Below are 22856 nucleotides of genomic sequence, written 5' to 3'. Positions count from 1 at the left end.
TTATTGTTTGCTTATGTATCTTTTTCAATCCTTTGAGTTTTAGTTTTTTTATGTCTTTGTGTCTAAGGTGTGTCTTTTGTAGACAGCATGTAGATCTATTGTTTTTTTAATCCATTCCGCCACTCTGTCTCTTTATTGGTGCATTTAGGCCATTTACGTTCACTGTAATTATTGATAGGTATGAGTTTATTACTGTTTTTTGATGTATTTATTTCTTTTTTTTAGTGTTGATGATTTCTTTGTTCCACTTAATTTTCTGTGCTGAGTTCTTTTTGTTTATGTATTTTCTTTTAATCTCATTACTGTTGATTTTGCATTTGCTGAGTTTTTATGATTTTTCTTATTTTTAACTTTGATAGGTAGGTCTGTTATCTTCCTTCGCGATTACCTTGAAACTTACCTTTATTTTTCCAAGTTTAAACTGGTCTTTTATTTCTTGATATCACCTTGACTTCCTCTCCGTATGGAAGTTCTAGGAGTACACCATTATTCCCTCTTTTTGTTTTGATGGTTGTCATTGTTTACATATTGATGGCTCTGAATTCCTATTTTCAGTATTTTAGCTTTGTTATGTTTTTTGAATTCCCTATCTGGGTTGGTATCTGGTTGATCTGTCCTGTGTTCTAGTCTTGGATTGTTGTTTGACATTGTTGGTTCTCTAACTGGAGGACTCCTTTTACTATTTCTCGTAATTCTGGTCTGATTTTTACAAATTCCCTTAATTTCTGTTTATCTGGAAATGTCCTAATTTCACCATCATATTTGAGAGACAATTTTGCTGGATATATAATTCTTTGCTGGCAGTTTTTGTCCTTCAAGGCTTTATATATGTCAACCCATTGCCTCTTTGCCTGCATGGTTTCTGCTGAGTAGTCAGAGCTTAGTCTTATTGGTTTTCCTTTTTAGGTGACTTTTCATTTATCCCTAGCTGCTCTCAGGATTCTTTCTTCATCTTTGGTTCTGGCAAGTGTAATTATGATATGTCTTGATGACTTTCTTTTTGGGTCTATCCTGTATGGGGTTCAATGAGCTTCTTGGATGGATATCTTTTCATCTTTCATGATATCAGAGAAGTTTTCTGTAGTTAACCTTCAATAATTCTATGTGTTTTTCATTGTACACCCCTCCCCGCATCATGGAACTCTGATCACACATAAGTTTTTCCTCTCAATAGTGTTTCCCAAAATTCTTAGGCTTTCTACATTTTTCTTCATGATTTTTCCGGAAACAAATTAGTGTCAAGGTATTTGTCTTCAATTTCACTAATTCTATCTTCCATTTTCTCAATTCTGTTTCCATGTCCTATTGACTGGTTTATTTCTGAAATTTTGTTGTTATTCTTTTGGATTTCTATTTGTTGTTTTTCTATGGTTTCTAATTGCCCATTTATTTTGTTGTTTTGTTCTTGTATTGTTTTCCTGAATTCTTCTGTTGCTGTGTCTGTGCTTTCCTTGGTTTTGTCTGTGTTTTCCCTGAACTCTTTCTTGATCTCTTGTAGCACTCCATACATTAGTTTTTTGTATCTTTATCAGGTAGTTCCATTGCCTTTTCTTCCTCTGGAAGGTTTTCTGGTTCTTTATTTTGATCACTTGCTGGAGTATCTTGTCCTGCTTCTTTAAGTGAATTGATATTGTCTGTTGTCTCTGAGGCATCAAGAATTTATTATATTTATTTATTTATTTATTGTATGTTTGTTTGCTGCAATCTGAATTTTTGTTCTGTTTTGATATATCCAAGTATGTTGGAGATGTGTGCTACTCTGTCGCTAATCTGGCTGCACTGAAGCTCTCACCCCTTGTCTCTTGGTGGGTTAAGCAGCAAATGGCTGTGTAAGCACAAGTCCCTGCTTGCTGGTTTTGCGAGGCTGCTGATGAGGTAGGTGACATTTTCGGTGAGGTGATGTATCTGCCCTACTGTTCACCTGGCTGTAGGTGCAAGGGCATTCTCCCTGGCCCTTGAGTTGGGTGTTGTGAGTATGCTCTGCTGCTTGGCAGTTGGTCAGAGTGAAGGTGCCCAGGTTGTCAGTCACCAGGTGGGCAGTGCAGAGACTCTCATCAACAGACCCGGGTAAGCAGGGCTGTTTGGGGGTGTTCGGAGAAGGCATTTTGCCTGCCCATGGAGGGGGTGTCCCTGTCTGCTACAGTGCGTCATGAAGGAGTCAACCTAGTACTTTCAGAGCACGGTACCTTGTATAATATCTGCACATTCTATTCCACTTTGGGGAGCCCTGGTGGTGTAGTAGTCAAAGTGCTCATCTGCTAACCAAAAGGACGGCAGTGCAAACCCACGAGCTACTCTATGGTGGATTTGCTTCCATAAAGATTACAGCCTTGGAAACCCTATAGGACAGTTGTACTCTGCCCTACTGAGTTGCTATGAGTCGAAATTGACTCAACGGCAATGGGTATGGGTATTCCATTTCATCCTCAAATGAAATAAAAATCAGCATTATTAGACCCATTCTACTGATCAGAAAACTGAGACATGGAAAAGTAACACATCTTTCTAGTGTTACAAAGTGAGACCATAGCAAACTAAAACCCAGATCTTCAAACTCCTGGTCCAGCACTCCATCTACCACATGCCCCTTCCTCTCTGGGATGGTATATTTCATGTATCTCCTCTCTTCTCTCCAAACCTACCCACAATAGGCACAGGGAAAGGAAAGGAGAGTGTTCTCAAATTTTCTTTGCCAGTCCCTATCCCTGAATTTTATTAAACCAAGTATATAGCGTCAGATTCTCTATTGGCAATGTGAAACATATTTTAGATGAAAGAGGGAACTGCACATAGGGAATACTGCAGCCATTCTTCCTAACTGGTGGGGACAGTCCTGGTTTCATATGATTTTATTCTTTTCATAAAAGGTGATTTAATAATTTCTAACTAACCAATGTAGTAATTTTCTTTGATTTTTCAAATGAATTTATTAAAAAATAATTAAAAATTGTTTTGTCAGACCATGTACTCTGATTTTTGGTTTGGAAAACACAACCACAGTATCTCTAAGCATCTCTATTCTTTAGGTGCAAGGGCAGCCCTTCCAGTTGTGGAAGGTTTGTCTTTTGCTTCCTTTCAACACCCTTATCTGTATCTCTTCACCAACTGTCTATTATTCCTGCCTGAAGTTTTCCTAATGTCTCACAGAGTTCCCATCCTGAATTCCATTCCTGTAGACTTGTTTCCAGCTGGCAGCAGCTGATGAAGCATAATGTATTACATCTCTTGGGGATGGGAGGGAGGTACAGCAGTGGCCTTCTTGAGGATTAAAAACCTTGAGGAACTGAACAACTGCAGACATTAGAGGTAATGTTTTTAAATTTGGCTGAAGGTGGAGGGGTACCTTCCCTTCAACCTACACTCTGAAGGCAGCTGCCTACTGTGAGGCTTGTCCTTCAAAGATTTCCTACAGGAAACAACTGCATTTTGACTGGATTACAGACTAAAACAGACATATATTAGGAAGGTGGATAAGCCCAAACACATTGCCATCAAGTCAATTCCGACTCATAGCAACCCTGTAGGACAGAGTAGAACTTAGAACTGCCCCACAGGGTTTCCGAGGGTATAATGTTTATGGAAGGAGTCTGCCATGTCTTTTTCCCATGGAGTGGCTGGTGGGTTCGAATTGCCAACCTTTCAATTAGCACCTGAGTGCTTAACCACTGCACCCCAAGAGCTGGAAAGCCCATGCAAAAATGCAGGATTTAGACAGGCCAGAGTTGAAATTCTAGCTGTACTTCTTAGTTTACAGCCTCAGGAGAGTTCCTGGTATTCTTTTGGGTCTCAGTTTTCTCATTTATAAGATGTGGACAAAAATACCTTCCAAGGATTTTGAAGAATAAATACATGAAACAGCAGAGTTTCTGGCATATGGTGAGTGTTAAAGAGTTATAATTCACATGACCTAATACATTTGAAAGAACCTGGAGTTAAGGGAAAAAAGAAGAAAAGTTTTGGTGGGGGTGGGGGCGAAGGTAGTTCTGAGCATTCTAAAATTGCCTGTATTGTTAAATTTTAAAGTTTAAGATCGAATGCAAGTAACTGGAAAAAAAAAAGTGTACCAATGCACATCCACTTGATATCTTTCTGTCATGTGGCATATATATAGAAAGAGTGACCATATGTTTTTATATGTTTGGGACAATTACCATTTACCCAAGTTGTGTGAGGCAACAAAATCTCAGATTATGCCTGTTGTCAAGGTGTAAATATAAAGTCATTGAGTCAATTTCAACTCATGGCAAACCCATATGTTTCAGAATAGAACTATGCTTCATAGGGTTTTCATAGCTGTGACCTTTTGGAAGTATATCACAAGACTTTTCTTCTGAGGCATCTCTGGGTGGGCTCAAACCACCAACCTCTCTGTTAGTAGCCCAGCGCTTAACAGTTTATGCAACCCAGGGACTCAAATATCCTGATTTGAACAATAAATTCTGTGGTCACCAACACATAGAGAATAACCCTTTTTATTTCAATGGAGCATTTTACTAGCTGCTGGTTTTCTTAATCTTTCCAACTCTCCAAGATCTCTAACACCCCAAAAGTCAGTAAATTCAATTATTGAAAATACCTGCTTCAAAATGCTCTCCATTACATACTTTTGTAGAGACAGCTCCAGTTCAGGATCAGACTCCAGCATGCACGCAAGCCTCAGGACATCTAAGAGGACAGAAAGAAGGGTTGGGCTCAGAATGGGAGATGTGGCCTTTCAAGCCCAAGGAGAGTAGCCCCCTAAGTACCCATTTCTTTGGGTGGTCATCACAGTTCAGTCAGGGCACTCTGGGATACCAAGTAGCCAAAAAAAGGGGGGGAAAAATCCAGTGAGAAATTCTTAGAAGTTGCAGGTTTCCAAAAATTCAGTTGTATGTAGCTCAAAATGCTCTTCTAATTATTGTCATACTTTGGGATGTGGGGAGACTTTCACCCCTGGACTTGAGCTAAAATTATTGCCACAGGAGATGGGAATGGGCAGATGAAGGGATGACCATAGAGGAGGATGGTGACAGAATGAAGGGGACGATAGATTTGAAAGAGCACCAGGACTGAGTCAGGAGACTGGTTTCCGGTCCCAAGTTTGATAACAACTTACTATGTTACCTTGGACAAGTTACTGCACTGATAGTATACTATTTCCTCATCTGGGAAAGGAGCAGTTGAGCTGCAATAGTTCTATGGTTCCCTTCACTATAAGGGTTGATAGTTCCATGCACTAGAATAGACTGATAGGAGGTGGGAGAAATGAGCATGAAGAAATCAAAAAATTAGGGAGAGAGAAATGATGAGAGGTTTCAGCAGGAAACAGAACATTATGCAAAAAAATGAGATGACTATCAAGGAAAAAATTAAAATGGAGGCTGAAAAGGATGTAAGTTAAGCAAATTTAATTTTAAAATTGTTTTTTTGATCACTTCATATATTCAAAACATCATGCCAGATACTGTGATGGAAAAGAAAGTAACTCAGAAACTTGGGCTTTTCCTTGAAGGAACTTACTTATCTCACTGGATATTCAAATATAATATGCATGGAAAAGTTAAATGGCCAAAAAAAAAAAAAAAAATGGCTAATCATTTGTAAGAGACAGGGACCAGAGAAACTCAGAGGAAGAATAGATCAATATGAGCTGGTTTGATCACAAAAGGCTTTACAGGAGAAGAAGAAATAGAAATGGATCCTGAACGAATTTTACTAGAATTGAGGAGGGCATGCCTGACAGTAGACTAAAGAATGAGCACAGTATGTTAAAGGACTGGTGGAGACTCTAGCCTGGTTGCAATCCATATGAGTGCTGGAAAATGAAGCAGTGACGCTGAACATACTGTGAAGAGAGGCAAGGAACTCAGGAGTTTATAAAGGCTTGGACCATGAGAGTGGCAGTGGGGATGGAGAGGTATATGCCCAAAACGAGGCCTAAAGAAACCCTTTAAACAAGTCACCATTAAGACTTAGAAGACGGGATGCAGTATCTAGAGCTCAAGGAGAGGGTAGTATTTCTGGGCTTTCTCTTTTTATCTCTGGATCTTCTGGAATTCTTGGCCTTTCCTGGTCAATTTTTCCCTTCATTACCTATTACAGCTTTCTAAAAGTACAATTTGCTACTTATAATGTTCAAAATATTCAAGAATTGTATATAAATGATGAGGAGGAAGAATGATTCAAAGATGTTTCCAATTTGTAAGAAGAAACACTTTTTAGGGAAAGATAAGTAACAAGATTTCAGACATGTTAATGTTGGAAAGCCTGTTTGACATCTGGTGCAGATGCTCCATAGATAGTTCTTGTTTTGTTTCCTTTATTAATCTAAAATTCAGGACAACAGTATAGGTTGTATTCTGACAGTTAGGGCCAGAATTGGGGTGATACAAGCCACTTACAGGAGACCTTGAGAGGGAGTGCCTCCTTAAATTTTGTGCCCTAGGTTCCTTGCTTGTTTCACCCTAGTCCTGGCCCTCCTGGGAGTCAAATGGAAGTTAAGCATGAATGAATAGTTCACCAAGAAATGAGTGGAGGAGAGCAGAAGGTCAAGGACAGATCCCTGGGACCACCAATGTTTAAGGAATAGGAAGGAGATTCAGCAAAGTGTATTAAAAATGGGTAGTATGAGGAGTAAAAGGAAGATTAGTGGAGAAAAATTTTCTTGAAGCCAAGAACGGAGGAGAAGATAGTACTCAGAGTGAGAAGATAATCTAAGGCCAATCACCTAGGATAAGGCCTGAAAAGAAGTTATTTGGTTTGGCAAGCTGATGGTCAAGAGTGGCCTTGATTCAGTAAGTAGAACAGAAGGGCAAGTGAGTAGAAACTACACGTCAGGACTCAAGACTGAAGAACAGATGAACACATCCCCCTAGGGTGCATGTAATCAGTGTTTATTGAGTGAAAAAATAAACGAAGGGAAGGAAGAAGAGGTACAAATATGCAGATTACTCACTTGAGATGTGTGGAGGTGAAAGCTAGGAGGGGAAAGTAAGATCAAGGAGGTTTTTATTTATTTATTTTTTTATCACTGGGGAGGCTTGCAAATGTTTGAAAGATGAAGGAAAGTATTCAATGTAGCAGGAGAGGCAGAGGGGCTGAAGAAGGGTGTATTTAGAATTGCCGTTCTGGGAAATAGGGTAGTAGGTCCCCTTTGTGTTCTGGGAAGAACCAGGGAGATGTGTTGAGGACTCAGATACTTGTAATGGAGCAGCTGGCGTTGGTATAAGACCCAGTTCATCACTGGTAGAGCAGAGACTTCTGTCCATGGAGGGTACTCACTTTTGTTATCACCAGACGGATAATAATCCATGAAGTGCATACACTTGGCGAAAAATTCATCAAAATTAAAAGTAGGGGGTGGTTTTAAGAAGTTAACCTAAATAAAATGAGAAGTTTTCAGTTATTCTGAGGGTTATCTGGTCCTCCAAGTATAATTTCTCAGTAGAAAGGGTAGGAAGCATGTTTTTGAATGTCCAGGACATGGTAAATAGTTACTGGCATAAACACTGAAAATAATCAACTTGGTTTGTGATAACACTAAAACATATCACCAATTATTCATTAAGATCTCAATCTTCAGTACACATAGAGGGCCATTCCATGGGGCTAACCTGCACACTTTTCCACCCTCAGAGTAGTTTTCTTCTTTATTTTTTCTTGTAATATTTTAATTCAAATAAAACATTTTCTCCTTATAAGTGTAAAAAGACAAAGCGGGTGGGTGCCCAAAAAGGTAGTAGAAACATCACCAGGAATAAGACATACCAACGTCATAAACGCCATGATACCATACACTGAAAATAGCATAACATCTTTTCTGTGGTATTTTTGCCAAAAAACAATTCCTAATCTCAGTCCAGTAATGAGAAAACATCAGACAAAACCAAACTGAGGGACATTTGAGAAATTAATGAATCAATACTTTTCTGAAGTGTTAAGGTCATGGAAGGCAGCAAAGACTGAAGAATTATCACAGAAAGTGGGAGACTAAATAAAAATAACAACAAAATGCAATGTGAGATCACGTATAGAATATCCTGGAAAAACTGGTGAAATTCAAATAACATCTTTACTTAGTAAATAGTATTGTAGCAATGTTAATTTCCTGGTTCTAACAATTGAGCTCTGATGCTATAAGATTTTAACATTAGGGGAAGCTGGGTGAGGAACATAGGGAAACTGCACTATTTTTGGAACTTTTCCGTAAGTGTAAAATTAATTCAAAATAAAAAATTCAAAGGCATAAGAAATGATTGAGCAAGATAGGAAACGAGGTACTGCCAGCCAGTCAGGCCATGTAGCCTGAGGTGGTTGCTGGAAGGGTGAGCGGGGGTGTTGGGAAGGGTTGAGGAGGGAAGAGTTGGTGTGGGACAGATGAGTGCCTTCCATCTTTGCCGGCATCTACACGGATTCTCTGTCTTTTCTTTCTGTCTGTCCTGCAGTTTCATTCCCTTGGTTCAGCTAACAACACAGCTCTCTTCCCATCTCACGCCCTCAAAGCACAGTTCCTCTAATTGGACATATCCCAAGGAGAGTTCTGCTTACAATCTTCACCTTAACCAGGGTGTTTTTACTAGGCAGGGTCCAGGGGAAGGTCTCTCACTGCTGCGTTTGCCTGTTTCCAATCTTTCACCCTCTGTGATCCACTAACCCCTGGGTTATAAGGATGATGGCTAGTCAAAGTGAGAGCCCAAACTCCTCCCTTCTGCTCAAGAGTAGCCAGGAAACTCTTTCTGTTCCTTGAGCAAGGTCACTAGTCCCCCAAAAGGATCAACACCCAAATTCTACATCTTAGTTACCCGCAGAGATAAGCCTAATCATCTCCTCCTTGAGTTCCCCAGTCTTTGCTCATCCCAGACAACATATCCTGGATTAAAGCCTCTTAAACCTAAAACCAGACTGACTCTCCCCCAGCCTCCACCCCAGTAGTTTCGCACAGCCAGCCTTTCCAGTGGCTCCTCTGGCAGGAGGCCGCTGGTGTATACTGCAAGCGGCAGAGCCACACCTACCTTAACTGCTCTCTGGTCTGGAATCCTCTCGATTTCAACCATGTTTCTGTCACAGAGCTGCCAGCAGTTTGGCGACAGAATGACATCGTTCATCTGCGCCATGTTCTGCGCAAAGCGGACGTCATCCACGGCCTGACCAATCACCAGAAAGTAGTTGCGTGTTTCATCCCCAAAGACCAAAATGCTGATGTGGCCAGCAGACAGTCCTGGTAAGAAGGCAAGCAGTAAAGTTTGTGCAGGAAGCTCTGGGTGATTTCTCACCAGCACTAGTTCTTGGAAAAATGAGAATCTTGGAGTGATTATACTACTTCAGAGCAAAATCTAGGCTTCTGAAATTTAACATAGGAATCGAAGAATGTCTCCTGTAGCCCCAAACCAAAAACAAACAAACCTGTTGCTGTCAAGTCAATTGCGACTCATAGCGACCCTATAGGACAGGGTAAAACCGCCCCCATATGGTCTCCAAGGAGTGCCTGGTGGATTCAAACTGCCAACCTTTTGGTTAGCAGCGGTAGCACTTAGCCATTACGCCACCGGGGTTTTCCTTGTAAACCAGGCCTTCAAAAACTCTTCTCCCAAGCTAGGAAGTTCAGCTACTAGCTCTCATCTTTCTGTGGCCCTTACCTCTGTAGTGCCCAAATTTATTTCATCTTTTTTTTTTTTTTTCCAATTTATTTATACTTAAAGGCAATGGCAGAGAACAACTTTAATAATTCCTATTTGGGGAGAATTTTCATTTTATCAGAGATTTTGGATTTAGTTAAAAAGAAACCCTCATGCTCAAATTTCAGGTAATAGCCAGAGGGTTGGGTAAAAGGACTGGGCATTTTGGTAGTCAGGTGTCCCATCCCAACGTTTCCTCTAGTTATTTTAAAGATGGGAGCTGAAGATTTTGGTATCTGATAACAGCAGCCAGAATGTTGGAAAATGTGACATGTACATAAAATGCATGTATAAATGAATGACAAATGATATTTTTAAAACGATTACTATTAATATTATTAAAGTTTACTTTTTTGTTTTTGTAGTACCAGGGGAGATCAGCATTAATGACCATCATGTACAGCAGAGACCATATGGTTTATCCTTTAGCTGAAACACACTGATGCTCAGAGTCATTAAGCGGAAAGGAGCTGGAACCTGCACTCCCAACAGCCAGTCAGCGTGTATTTGAGAGGTCTGAGCCTCCATCATTCTCAAGCAGGATAGTACATCAGACTCCCAGAGTGTTAACTGGGAAAAAATGTTTAGTATTCTAGCAACCTTAATTTTTCTGACAAAATATTTAACCTATTTGGAAATTTTTAATAATATCAAAAGGGGCAAAAGGTGGCATATATTAAAGAAGGTTAAAGGTGGTTTCCACCAGCTCCTACATCAGAATTCTAAGTTTACACAGCTTAGTTAGGCAGAAGCTAAGGAACAGGAACAGCAGCAGCCATAAGCTCTAGCTGTCACTCAACATTTACACCTCTCAGAACCTTATTCCTCACCTATCCATCAGGGCTGTGGAGAAGTGAGAATGATACAATGTGTGTGATGTCTGAAGAGCAGTGAGGAGATGTGTGTTATTGTTATTATAGGTGTGAACATCAAAAGCCCTCTGTGCAGCTGGAGCTGTGCTGCAGTCCCACCCAGTAAGCTTTTCTTGTCACCCTTATGAAGTGGGGGATGACCAGTCTCATACTATTGCTGAACCTATGTAATAACAAACTACTGTCTATTAGACTTGATGATGTACATAGTTGACACGCTGCAAAACAAACATAATAATAATATAGTCATAATAATGGACTCAAACATATCAATGATCATGAAGATGGCACGGGATCAGGCAATGTTTCGTTCTGTTATGCATAAGGTCACCATAAGTTGGAGCCAACCTAGCAGCAACTGGTAACAACATAGTAACAATAACAACTTCTGTTGAGTGGTTACTGTGTGCCAGGCACTCCACTAATTTATTCTTTGTATTAACCTGCTGTTGTTAGTTGCTGAGTTGATCTGACTAATGATGGCTGCGTATGTGCAGAGTAGAACCGCTCCATGGGGTTTTCAAGGTTGGGACCTTTCGGAAGCAGATCACCAAACCTATCTTCCAAGGCACATCTGGGTGGGTTCAAACTGCCAACCTTTTGGCTAATAGTTGAGCGCTTACATATTGCATCACCCCAGGATTCCTGTATTAGCCAAAGAGGTGATTGAAAAAAAAACCAAACCTGTTCCTGTCGAGTAGATTCCAACTCACAAGAACCTGTAGGATAGATCAGAACTGTCCCATAAGGTCTCCAAGGAGTGCCTAGTGGATTCAGACTGCCAACCTTTTGTATAGCACCTGATCTCTTAAGCACTGCACCACCAGGGCGCCTGCCAAGGAGGCAGGTATTTTGATTAGCCCACGTTCACTTAACTGGTAAGTGAAGGAGTCAAATTCACATTCTGGTCTGCCCGATTTCAAATTTAATTCATAATAGCAGGGCTGAGCCAGTGTTCCAGCATTTTCTCCTTGGGAGAGAGATCCCTCAGGAGTCAGGACTCACATCCAAACTGCTATAGCATCTGTTCCTTCATAAATGCTTACCTATCTTGACCCGGATATCTAGGCCTTCTTCAGACTCCTGGGTCTCAAACAATCCGTGGATCTCCAGGCTACATTTAATGACCACCGTGATAATGTTTTTCAGTTGCTTTCGTTCCACCTTCCAAAGGGCTAGCAGCGCGTCACCTTTAAGAGACAGACACACCGGAGACTTCTGACCTGCCCTAGGGACCATCGGTCTGTATAAAACCTATACGAAACTTACTTGTTGAACACTCTTCAGCCCCCTCCTGGCCCTGACTTTCTTTGAGTTGCCTCCTTTGTCAGAGCTCAGGCACCTCGGCACTCACTTCTTACCCTTTCCTTTTCAGTTAGCCCTCATACCTGCAAATTTTAGGATGTCTCCTCCAAAAATTAACACTTCTGAGAAAAAAAAGAAAATAAGTTAAATCAAAATCTGACTTCTTAAAGCTAATAAAAAAACATTCATTCTTCATCAGTGGAATAGAAATTGGGGCAAGAGAATAGCATTTTAGAGAATAGACTTATAACAAAAATGTCTTCTTAGACAGGTTACTTAGCCCATTTGAGGGTATTTCCTCAGTGGTAGAATGAATATGTAGAAGTAGATTATGTGTACACTCCATTTCTGTGAATGGGAAAAGACAGGAAAAAAGGAAGGTGGGTTTTCTGATGAGGACCTCGGGCAGCTATCCCCCTCCCACAATAATGGGGTGCTTTTTTTATAGATCAGTACAAGTCATGACCTGCGGATTGAGTGAGCATGGATGGGTGGATAAATGACAGGATTCCACAAGAACCGAGAATCAGAAAAAGGGGAAACCTTTTGGTTTTGTTTTGTTTATAAATGGACAGTTTTTCTCTTAATTACGCATTATCACAAATTTGTTGAGCATCTGCTGTACGCTAGTAGCTGAGTGGAATGCAAATGAATTAGATACAGCTTCTGCTTTTAAGGAGTATTATATTCTGTCTAGCGGGTAAAAACAAGATATTACAGGTAGTCCCCAACTTCAGACAGATTTGAGGTATGACCGTCTGTTTTTTTTTTTTTTTGGAAATCTTATCGTTATTAATACGTACTACATACAGTGTTGCAGCACGTAAGTTGCTGGTGTTATCGTTCTCATGCCAACCTCCAAAACAAATAAAGATCAGATTTATAAAGATACTGATAATAAAAGCCAATACTTACGAAAACTTAAAAAATGAGGTATTTGATTTACATCAGGACCATCTTGACAGAACGGAACCCCGTCTTAGGTGCGGGTACTAGGCAACTTAAAAAAGAAAAAGTTGCTGTCTAGTCAATTCCAACTCATGGTGACGCCATGTATGTCAGAGTGGAATTGTACTCCACAGAGATTTCGATGGATGCACGGTGACCCCATGTATGTCAGAGTGGATTTGTACTCCACAGAGATTTCGATGGATGGACTTTCTTCCACGGTGCCTCTGGGTGGACTAGAACCTCCAGCTTTTGGTTAGCAGCTGAGTGCATTACCCGTTTGCACCACCCAAGGGCTCACTAGGGAACTGAGAGCCTGATGAAAGACTAGACCTAGAGTTTACCTTATACAGGAAATCATTTTCTTCATAAATAAATTAGTAATGCAAACAAAATGGTAGGCAGAGATTGAAAAGGACGCCCAACTTTCCAGTTTGCTGTAAGTGCTTCAGAAGCCGCCCTTAGGCGACAAATTACTGATAACTTTATTACAAACCACTCTTATCTCTCCATATAAAGCTCTCTCAATGACCACATTTGCGTTATACTGATGCTAGATTTTCGACTGATTGAATATAACTAAAAGTACCACTACTACAGTTCTTTTAAAAAAAAAAGTTTTTTTTTTAAAGTAGTATGTAATTCAGTCTTTCAGCTAATGCAAAACATTCTTTCCCTCAAATAGCCTGTATTAGTGAGGTTTGATTATATTCCTTGACTTGTACTATATCATATTACAAAAACTATTGATTTCATAAAGATTTCACGGGGAAAATGAATGGCAAGCAATTGTACTCAATCAGGTTATAACCAACAAATAAAGAAAAACTGAACTGAAATCTTCTCAAGCCAGGAACCTATGGGAATACTTACTCTCTACTATTGCGCTTATGTAGTGATTGAGGATCTCCACCAACTGCTCAGCCCCTCGGTCCATGTACATGGCCCTGCTGAACTTCTCAGTCATTGCAGTAAAACCTGTAATAAACGTGCAGCTGGTACCCTTGGCTGCTTGGAGGAGCCAGTCAGGAGAAGAGGGTCACGCTGGAGAGCAGTGGCCTCAGCTTTTAAGAACGGACAGATTTTCTTCTCAATGATTTTTGTACCTGACCAAGTGCCAGATATGCAGCTTCCTCTATGGTTATTAGTTTTTTTCTTTAGGTGGAAGTTAACAAAGCAAATTATTTTCTCATTAAACAATTAATACACATATTGTTTTGTGACATTGGTTACCAAAACCTGGGATGTGTCAGGACCCTCCCCTTCTTGACCCCATTTATATTCATCTAGCTTTCCTGTCCCCTCCTGCCTTCTTATTCTTGCTACTGGGCTAATGTGCCCATTTAGTCTTATATACATGCTTTAGCTACATGTATTATTGTTTGTTTTATGGGCCTGACTAACCTTTGGCTGAAGGGTGAACCTCAGGAGTGACATCAGTACTGAGTTTAAGGGCATCTAAGGGCCATACTCTTGGGGTTTCTGTAGCCTTTATCAGACCACTAAGTCTAGTCTTTTTTGTATGTGTGAGTTTGAATTTTGTTCTACATTTTTCTCTCATTCTGTCTTGGACTCCCTGTTGTGGTCCCTGTTAGAGCAGTCAGTGGTGGTAACCGGCACCATCTAGTTGTACCGGACTCAGTCTTGTGGAGGCTGTGTTAGTTGTGGCCCATTAGTCCTTTGGACCAATCTTTCCCTTGAGTCTTTGGTTTTCTTCATTCTCCCTTGCTCCAGGTGGGGTGGGTCCAAAAAAGGTGGGGTGGGTCCAGTAGATGTATTTTAGACGGCCACTCACAAGCTTTTAAGACCCTAGATGCTAGCACCAAAATAGAATGTAGAACATCTTCCTTACAAATATGTTATGTCAGATGAGCTAGATGTTCCCGAGACCATGGTCCCCAGCTCTCAGCCCAGTAACTCAATCTCTGTGGGACTTTGGATGTGTCCATGAAGCTTCTATGGCTTTGCCTTGGTCAAGTTGTGTTTGATTTCCCAGTATTGTGTACCGTCTTACCCTTCACCAAAGCTACCACTTACCTATTGTCTAGTTAGTGTTTTATCCTTCTACCCCTCCCCTCCCTCACAACCACCAAAGATTGTTTATTTTTGTGGATAAACCTTTGCATGTGTTTTTATAATAGTGGTCTCATACAGTATTTGTTCTTTTGTGATTGACTTATTTCACTTGGCATAATGCCCTCCAATTCATCCATGTTGTGAGATGTTTCACAGATTCATCATTGTTCTTTATCATTGTGTAGTATTCCATTGCGTGTATGTACCATAGTTTGTTTATCCAGTCATCTGTCGATGAGCACTAAGGTTGTTTGCATCTTTTTGCTATTACGAATAATGCTGCCATGAACATGGCTGTGCGTATGTCTGTTCATGTGATGGTTCTTATTTCTCTAGGATATATTCCTAGGAGTGGAATTGCTGGATCGTATGGTATTCCTATTTCTAGCTTTTAAAAAAAGTGGCATATCATTTTCCAAAATGGTTGGACCATTTTACTTTCTGACCAACAGACCTTAAGAGTTGGTTAGGTCTCTACAGCCTCTCCACCATTTGTTATTTTCCTTTTTTTTATTGGCGCCAGTAAAGTCGGAGGGAAATGGTATCTCGTAGTTTTCATTTCCATTTCTCTAATGGCTAGTGATTTTGAGCATTTCCTCATGTGTCTGCTAACTTCTTCAGTGAAGTGTCTGTTCATATCCATTACCCATTTTTAAATTGGACTGTCTTTTTGTTGTAGAGGTGTTGGATTTTCCTTTAGATTTTAGAGACTAGACCTTTGTTGGATTTGTCATAGCCAGATTTTTTTCCCTAGTCTGTAGGTTCTCTTTTTACTGTTTTGGTGAAGTCTTTCAATGAGCATAATAAGTGTTTAATTTTTAGAAGATCCCAGTTATCTAGCTTATCTTCTGGTGTTTGTGTGTTGTTAGCTATGGTTTATATGCTACTTATGCCATATATTAGGGCCTCTAGCATTTACCATATTTTTTCTTCTATGATCTGTATAATTTTTGGTTTCATATTTAGGTCTTTGATCCATTTTAAATTATTTTTGTGTATGGTGTGAGGTATAGGTCCTATTTCATTTTCTTTATGGACATCCAGTTTTGCCAGCACCATTTGTTAAAAGCAATGTCTTTTCCCCGTTTAATGGCCCATGGGTGGTTGTAGAAGATCAGGTGACTGTAAGTGTATGGATTTACATCTGCATTCTTCATTCTGTTTCATTGGTCAATGTATCTGTCATTGTACCAGTACCAGGCTATTTTGATTACTGTAGCTGTATAGTAGGTTCTGAGGTCAAGTAGTGCAAGGCCTCCTACTTTGTTCTTCTTCAATAATGCTTTACTTATCCAGGGCCTCTTTCCTTTTCGGATAAAGTTAATGTTTAGTTTTTCCATCCCAGAAAGAATGCTGTTGGTATTTGGAAGAGAATTGCATTGTATTTGTAGATTGCTTTGGGTAGAATTGACATTTTCACAATGTTGAGTTTACCTATCCATGAGATGGTATGTTTTTCCATTTATGTAAGTCTCTTTTGGTTTCTGGCAGTAGTGTTTTGTAGTTTTCTTTGTATAGGTGTTTTACATCCCGGATTAGATTTATTCATAGCTTTTTTTTTTTTAAATCATTTTAGGGGCTATTATAAATGGTGTTGTTTTCTTGATATCCTTTTTGTAGTTTTCTTTATCGATGTATAGGAATCCAACTGATTTGTGTATGTTTATCTTGTATCCTGCTACTCTGCTGAATCTTTCTGTTAGTTCCAGTAGTTTTCTTGTGGAGTCTTTTCGGTTCTCTATCATATCATCCATGAATAGGGATAGTTTTACTTCTTCTTTACCAATTTAGATGCCTTTTAATTTTTTTTTTCTTGCCTTATTGCTCTAAGTAGGACTTCCAGCACAATGTTAAATGGGAGTGATGATAGAGAGTATCCTTGTCTTGTTCTTGTTTTCAGGGGGAATGTTTTCAGCTTTTCTCCATTGAGAATGATGTTGGTTTTGTATAGATGCCCTTTATTATGTTGAGGAATTTCCCTTCTATTTCTATTTTATTGAGAGTTTTTATCAGGAATAGGTGTTGGACTTTATCAAATGCCTTTTCTGTGTCGACTGAGATCATCATGTGATTCTTTTGCTTTATTTATGTGGCAGATTATGTTGATTTATTTTCTAATTTTGAACCGTACTTGCATACCTGGTGTGAATCCCACTTGGTCATGGTGTGTTATTTTTTTTTATACAGTGCTGACTTCTATTGACTAGAATTTTGTTGAGAATTTTTGCATCTATATTCATGAGAGATACTGGTCTGTGATTTCCTTTTCTTTCTTTCTTTTTTTTTTTTTTTTGTGGTGTCTTTGCCTGGTTTTGGTATCAGGATTATGCTGGCTTAATAGAATGAATTTGGAAGTATCCCTTCCTTTTCTATGTTCTGAAATAGTTTGAGTAGTACTGGCGTGAGCTCTTCTCTCAATGTTTGCTAGAATTCTCCAGTGAAGCCATCTGACCAGGGTTTTTTTTTAATTGGGTGTATTTTTCTTTATTACCTGTTCAATCCCTTCTCTTGTTATGGGTCTGTTCAGATTTTCTACCTCAGTTTGTATTAGTTTAGACAGGTAGTGTGTTTCTAGAAATTTGTCCATTTCCTGTATGTTCTTAAATTTGTTGGAATACAGTTTTTCACAGTATTGTGTTATGATCCTTTTTACTTCAGTTGGGTCTGTTGTTATGTCCCCCATTTCATTTCTTACTTGCTTTTCTTTTATCAGTTTCACCAGTGGTTTGTCAATTTTGTTGATTCTTTCAAAGAACCAACATTTGGTCTTGTTGACTCTTTCTATTGTTTTTCCACTCTCTATTTCATTTATTTCTCTCCAATCTTTATTATTTCCTTTCTTTTGGTGGCTGTGGGCCTCTTTTGCTGTTCTCTATCTATCTGTTCAAGCTGTATAGCTAACATTTTAATTTTGTCCCTTTTGTCCTTTTTAATGGTGCATTTATTGCTATAAACTGACCTCTGAGCACTGCCTTTGTTGTGTGCCAAAGGTTTTGGTATGCCATGTTTTCATTCTTGTTTGATTCTAGGAATTTTTTTTTTTTATTCCATCTTTGATTTCTTTTATCACCCCGTGCTTTTAAAGCAAATTCTTATCCAGTTTCCATGTATATGATTTTTTTCCTTGCTCTTTTCATTAGTAATTTCTTTTATGGTGTTGTGATCAAAGAATATACTTTGTGTTATCACAATGTTTTGAATTTTGTTGAGGGCTGCTTTGTGGCCTAAGATGTGGTCCATTCTGGAAAACATCCCATGTGCCTTGGAAAAGAGTGTATACTTTGCTGCTGTTGGGTGGAGTGTTCTGTATATGTCTGTGAGGTCAAGTTGGTTGATTGTGGGCTTTAGATCTTCTCTCTGCTGAGTTTCTTTCTAAATATTCTGTCCTTTAACAAGAGTGGTCTGTTGAGGTCTCCTACTATTATTGTGGAACTGTCAATATCTCTCTTCAGTGCTGTTTGAGTTTGTTTTATGTATTTTGGAGCCCTGTCATTGGGTGCAGAGATATTTATCATGGTTATGTCCTCATGGTGGATTGTCCCTTTAATCATTATATAATGTCTTTCCTTGTCTTTTATGGTGGATTTTGTCTTAAAGTTTATTTTATCTGAAATTAGCATTGCCACCTCTGCTCTTTTTTGGTTGCTCTTTGCTTGATATATTTTTTTCCATCCTTTGATTTTTGATATATTTATGTCTTTGTGTCTAAGGTGTGTCTCTTATAGACAGCATATTGATGGGTCCTGTTTTTTTTTTTCTTTTTAAATCCATTCTGTCACTCTCTGTCTCTTTATGGGTGCATTTAAGCCATTTGTGTTCAATGTGATTGTTGAAAGGTGTGAGTTTCTTTTTCTCATTTTGTAGTGCTTTTTAATGGTACTAATGTTTTCTTTGTTTCTCTTTTCTCCTGTGCTGAATTTCATTGTGGATTTTCTTTTTTCATTTCTTTCATTCTTAGTAGATTTCGTGTTTACTGAGACTTTATGTTTTTCTTCTTTATTTTGATGAGTAGGTATGTTAACTTTCTCTGTGGTTACCTTAAAATTTACTCCATCTTCATAAATTTGAACCAGTCGTTTATTACTTGATATCACCTCCATTTTAAAGTTCTATACTGACACTGATTATTCCCTCTTTTATTGTTCTGATGTTGTTGTCATTTACAGATTGACATCTCTGGTTCCCTGTTGTTAATCTTTTAGTTTTGTTTTATTCTGGAGAGCTCATTCCCTAGGTTGGTGTCCAGCTGATGCTGTCCTGGGTCCCATATTCAGGTTGTTGTCTGTGTCTGATGTTATTTGTTCTCTAACTGAAGGTCTCCCTTTAATAATTCTTGTAAGTTTGGTTTGGTTTTTACATATTCCCTTAATTTCTGTTTATCTGAAAATATCTTAATTTCATCATCATATTTGAGTGAGAGTTTTGCAGAATATATTATTCTTGATTGGCAATTTGTTTTCTTTCAAGGCTTTATATATGTCATCTCATTGCCTTCTTGCCTGTATGGTTTCTGCCAACTAATCTTATTGTTTCCCCTTTTTCTTTGACTTTTGTTTTCATGAGCTGCTGTCATGATTCTTTGTCTTTGGTTTTGGCTAGTGTGACAATGATACGTTTTGTTGACTTTCATTTGGGGTCTATTCTATATGGGCTTCATTGAGCTTTTCATCTTTCATGATATTAGGGAACTTTTCTGTCAGCAAATCAGCGATCCTCTCTGTGCTTTTCATTATCTCCCTCTGTTCAATCATGCATAAATTTTTGTTCTTGATTGTATCCCACATAATTCTCAGATTTTCTTCATTCTATTCTCTGATTTTTCCTCAAACAAATTGGTATCCAAGGATTTGTCTTCAATATTGTTGATCCTGTCTTCCATTTTTTCAAATTGGCTCCTAAACACTTCTATAGCATTGTCCATTTCTGAAATCTTGTTTATCTTTTGGATTTCTAATTGCTGTTTTTATATGATTTCTAATTATTTATTTTGACATTTTGTTCCTGTATTATTTTCCTGAATTCTTTCATTGCTTTGTCTGTGTTTTCCCTAATTTTGTATTTTCCATGATTTTTTCTGTTTTTTCTTTCATTTTGTCTGTGTTTTCCCTCATCTCTCTCTTAATCTCTCTGACAACTCTGAATATTAGACTTTGAAATTCCCTATCAAGTAGTTCCAGTGCCTTTTCTTCTACTGGAAGATTATCTGGTGTTTTATTTGGTCACTTACTGGAGTTATCCTGTCCCTTTTTTAAATGTATTTTGACACTGCTGTCTCTGAAACATTCAGGAATTATTTTCTTCATTTATTGATTGTAGATTTGTTTTGTCATGCTTTTTTGTTTTATTTGGTTACATCTTGGTGAGCAAACTGTGTGTGTTTTGTTGCTTGCTTGTCTGTGGGCTTGTTACTTCTCACTGCCTTGTCTAGGTGGGCAGGGCCAGTTGCTCAACTATGGTGCAGCAGTGCAGGTCTGGGGGGGGGATGGGTGGGAATAGGTCAGTAGCAGCATGAACTGGGGCTGAAAAAACATGGCACTGGGGGAGCTGACCATTGGGGGTGTGGCAGACCTGGGGCGACAGTGAGCATGTATATCTCTGGCCAAGCGGCCATGGCCCATTGGAAAGCAGCTGAGGCAGTGTACAGGGCAAAAGGGTGTGGGGTTCCAAAGCATGCACCCCTGGTTATCAGGTACTCTGTCTCCTGTTGGGAGTTCTGTGAGTATGCCTTCCCATCCTCCCTGTCCAGGCTTTGGTTCAAGATGGAGAATTCATGCCATGCTAGCTGGCAGGGGACCTCCACTCCGTAGCTCTCCTCGTTCTCTGTCTGTTTCTTCTTCCATTTGGTATGTGATAGAGTTCTTTATCCCTTTATTTGATGCTTAGGGCTCCAGATTGATGTTTCTATCTGTTTTACTTAGTTTTTGGGTCTTTGCTGCAGAGGAAGGGCGTGGTCCTTCTGTCTATAGCACCATCTTGGCTTTGCCTCTATGTTTATTATTTTAGGGGTTAAAGACTTTGTTTTACTTCTCACTCCAGAATTTTCAATCCATACAATTATGACTGAAATTCCTTTAACTGCAATAGAACTTTTATTCCATAGTAACAAAAACACACAAAGCTCAAACACTTGTGAACAGGTGGCAAATTTATAGTTAGGGATAAACATCTGGGGAGATCATTTCCTGAGGTCAGTTTTGACTGGGATGTGAGGGGCTTGGAGGGGGGAATGAGTCAGTGAAGTTTGGGCAGGGACATTGGGCCTGAAGTTCCAGGCATAGGACTTGGGCAACTTAAAGACTTGCCCATGACTGGAGATACTTGACTAAGGAAAAGTGAGAGCCAGGTCCACAGGATATCCCCTCTCTGCTATTTCTTCAGCAGAGACTATCTGCTGTAACAGCCCAGAGACTCAAAAATGGCATCCCCATTCTGTCATCAAGCTCTGTATGTGATTTCTGATGTGAGACTGCTGCTTACTGACATTAAAAAAACAACAAAACCCAGTTGCTGTTGAACCAATTCCAACTCATGTTGACCAACATGTGTCAGAGTAGGGTTGTGCTCTATAGGGTTTTTTTAATGGGAAATTAGATTGCCAGACACCTTTCTTCCAAGGTGCCTCTGGGTGGATTTGAACTACGAACCATTCAGTTAGTAGCTGAACACTTCACCATTTGTACCCCCCCCCCCAGGTATTCTACATTAAATATCCATTTTGTGCTTGCCTGAAATATCAACAAACATCAAGACTCCATCGAAATATTTCACAGAAGGTCGCTCTGGAGAGAAATCTCCATAGACAATGAGGTCCGGTAAATGAGCTGCTATTTTGACGATGGCCCGGTCTTGTGAGTCTTCTATTCGAGTACTCATGTTCACAGCAAATGTTCAGGATTTTATGGTCATGGGAAGCAGTCCACAAATAGACCTTCTAGAAAGAAGAACTCGGAATGAAGGAAATTTGATATATTCATTCACTCATTTTCCTATTTCTTTTTCTCCCCTTACTTTGTTCTAACTCGTGTTCATTCTTATTTAAATGAGTGATTGAGTGATGCTAAACATGCCAGAGTTGTTGAGTCACACAGAGGAAAAAACCTTACAGACTGATCCTCCAGCCCTGCATAGCTTTTACAGAAATGAACACCATTACAAAGAGGGTGAAATGAAAAAGAGTAGCTGAATGGCTCCCCCCATTTTCATGAAGGGGTAAGCCTTTAAGGAGCAAGTCCTGCTGTCAGTGGGCCAGAAGCACTGTCCACTCAGATTAGGCTCTGTTTCATTTCATCCTCCTCCTCCTCCCTTTTGGTCTGTCATCTTTTTTCTCTCCTATTTGAAAATTAAAAAAAAAAATGTGGGTTTGACTTTATGTGTGAGAATATACATGTGGAGTTGAGGATTATTACATATAGGCAGAAGATTAAATACAAAGTGGTTTAGCTAAAATATATAGAGGGTAAGAGTTCAAAGATATGTGTGTTTGTGTATGTATGTGTGTGAGACAGCTGGAAAGGTAGAAGGCCTAAGCTGTAAGTGGAAGGAAATGTTGAAATTTTAATTTCTTGCCAAGTTCGTTCTGAGAAAATTAGGATTTCCTAAGACCTTCCTTTAACTAGGGCACATTAAATGCTCATGCCTGAATGTTGTAAAAAACATACTCTACCAGCCTGAACAGAAAGAGTGTTCCCAACTTTTTCAGAGCAACTCAAGTTCCTGGAATAGGTGATGCAAGAAATAGGAGACTTAAAAAAGGGAACTGTTACTTTTGGTTTAATTCTGCTCAGTAAAGAGGAACTGCTTAGTAATTTTAATCACACAAGGTCATACTGAAATATATACCTAAGAGAAAAAGCAGGACACGGTCATATACAGCTAAGACTTAAGGAAGGCATTTTTAAAGAAATCAGGGAAAATGATAAATTCAACAAACTTTAAAGTATAGGAATTTCTAAAATCAAGTTATAAATGTTAGGTGTTAGACAACTTTTAAAAGGAAAAGCTC

General features: G+C 39.2%; 1 protein-coding gene across 1 annotated transcript in view; it reads right to left on the bottom strand.

The window, feature by feature from the left end:
• Positions 1-21727, bottom strand: part of ADCY10 (adenylate cyclase 10) — a 194853-nt gene extending 173126 nt beyond the window's left edge. The window contains exons 1-7 of the mRNA XM_049881318.1: positions 21580-21727; positions 13652-13756; positions 11914-11952; positions 11572-11715; positions 8991-9196; positions 7261-7357; positions 4577-4665 (exon numbers count right to left, since the gene is read on the bottom strand). Of these exons, the coding sequence (XP_049737275.1) occupies positions 4577-4665; positions 7261-7357; positions 8991-9196; positions 11572-11715; positions 11914-11952; positions 13652-13756; positions 21580-21727 (828 nt within the window). The remainder of the gene's footprint in view (positions 1-4576; positions 4666-7260; positions 7358-8990; positions 9197-11571; positions 11716-11913; positions 11953-13651; positions 13757-21579) is intronic.
• Between the last annotated feature and the right edge of the window lie 1129 nt (positions 21728-22856).

Source organism: Elephas maximus, chromosome 3 (assembly GCF_024166365.1).
Source record: "Elephas maximus indicus isolate mEleMax1 chromosome 3, mEleMax1 primary haplotype, whole genome shotgun sequence".
Taxonomy (NCBI): Eukaryota; Metazoa; Chordata; class Mammalia; order Proboscidea; family Elephantidae; genus Elephas; species Elephas maximus.
Note: the sequence above shows the minus strand (reverse complement) of the source record. Positions and strands in the feature narration are given on the sequence as shown.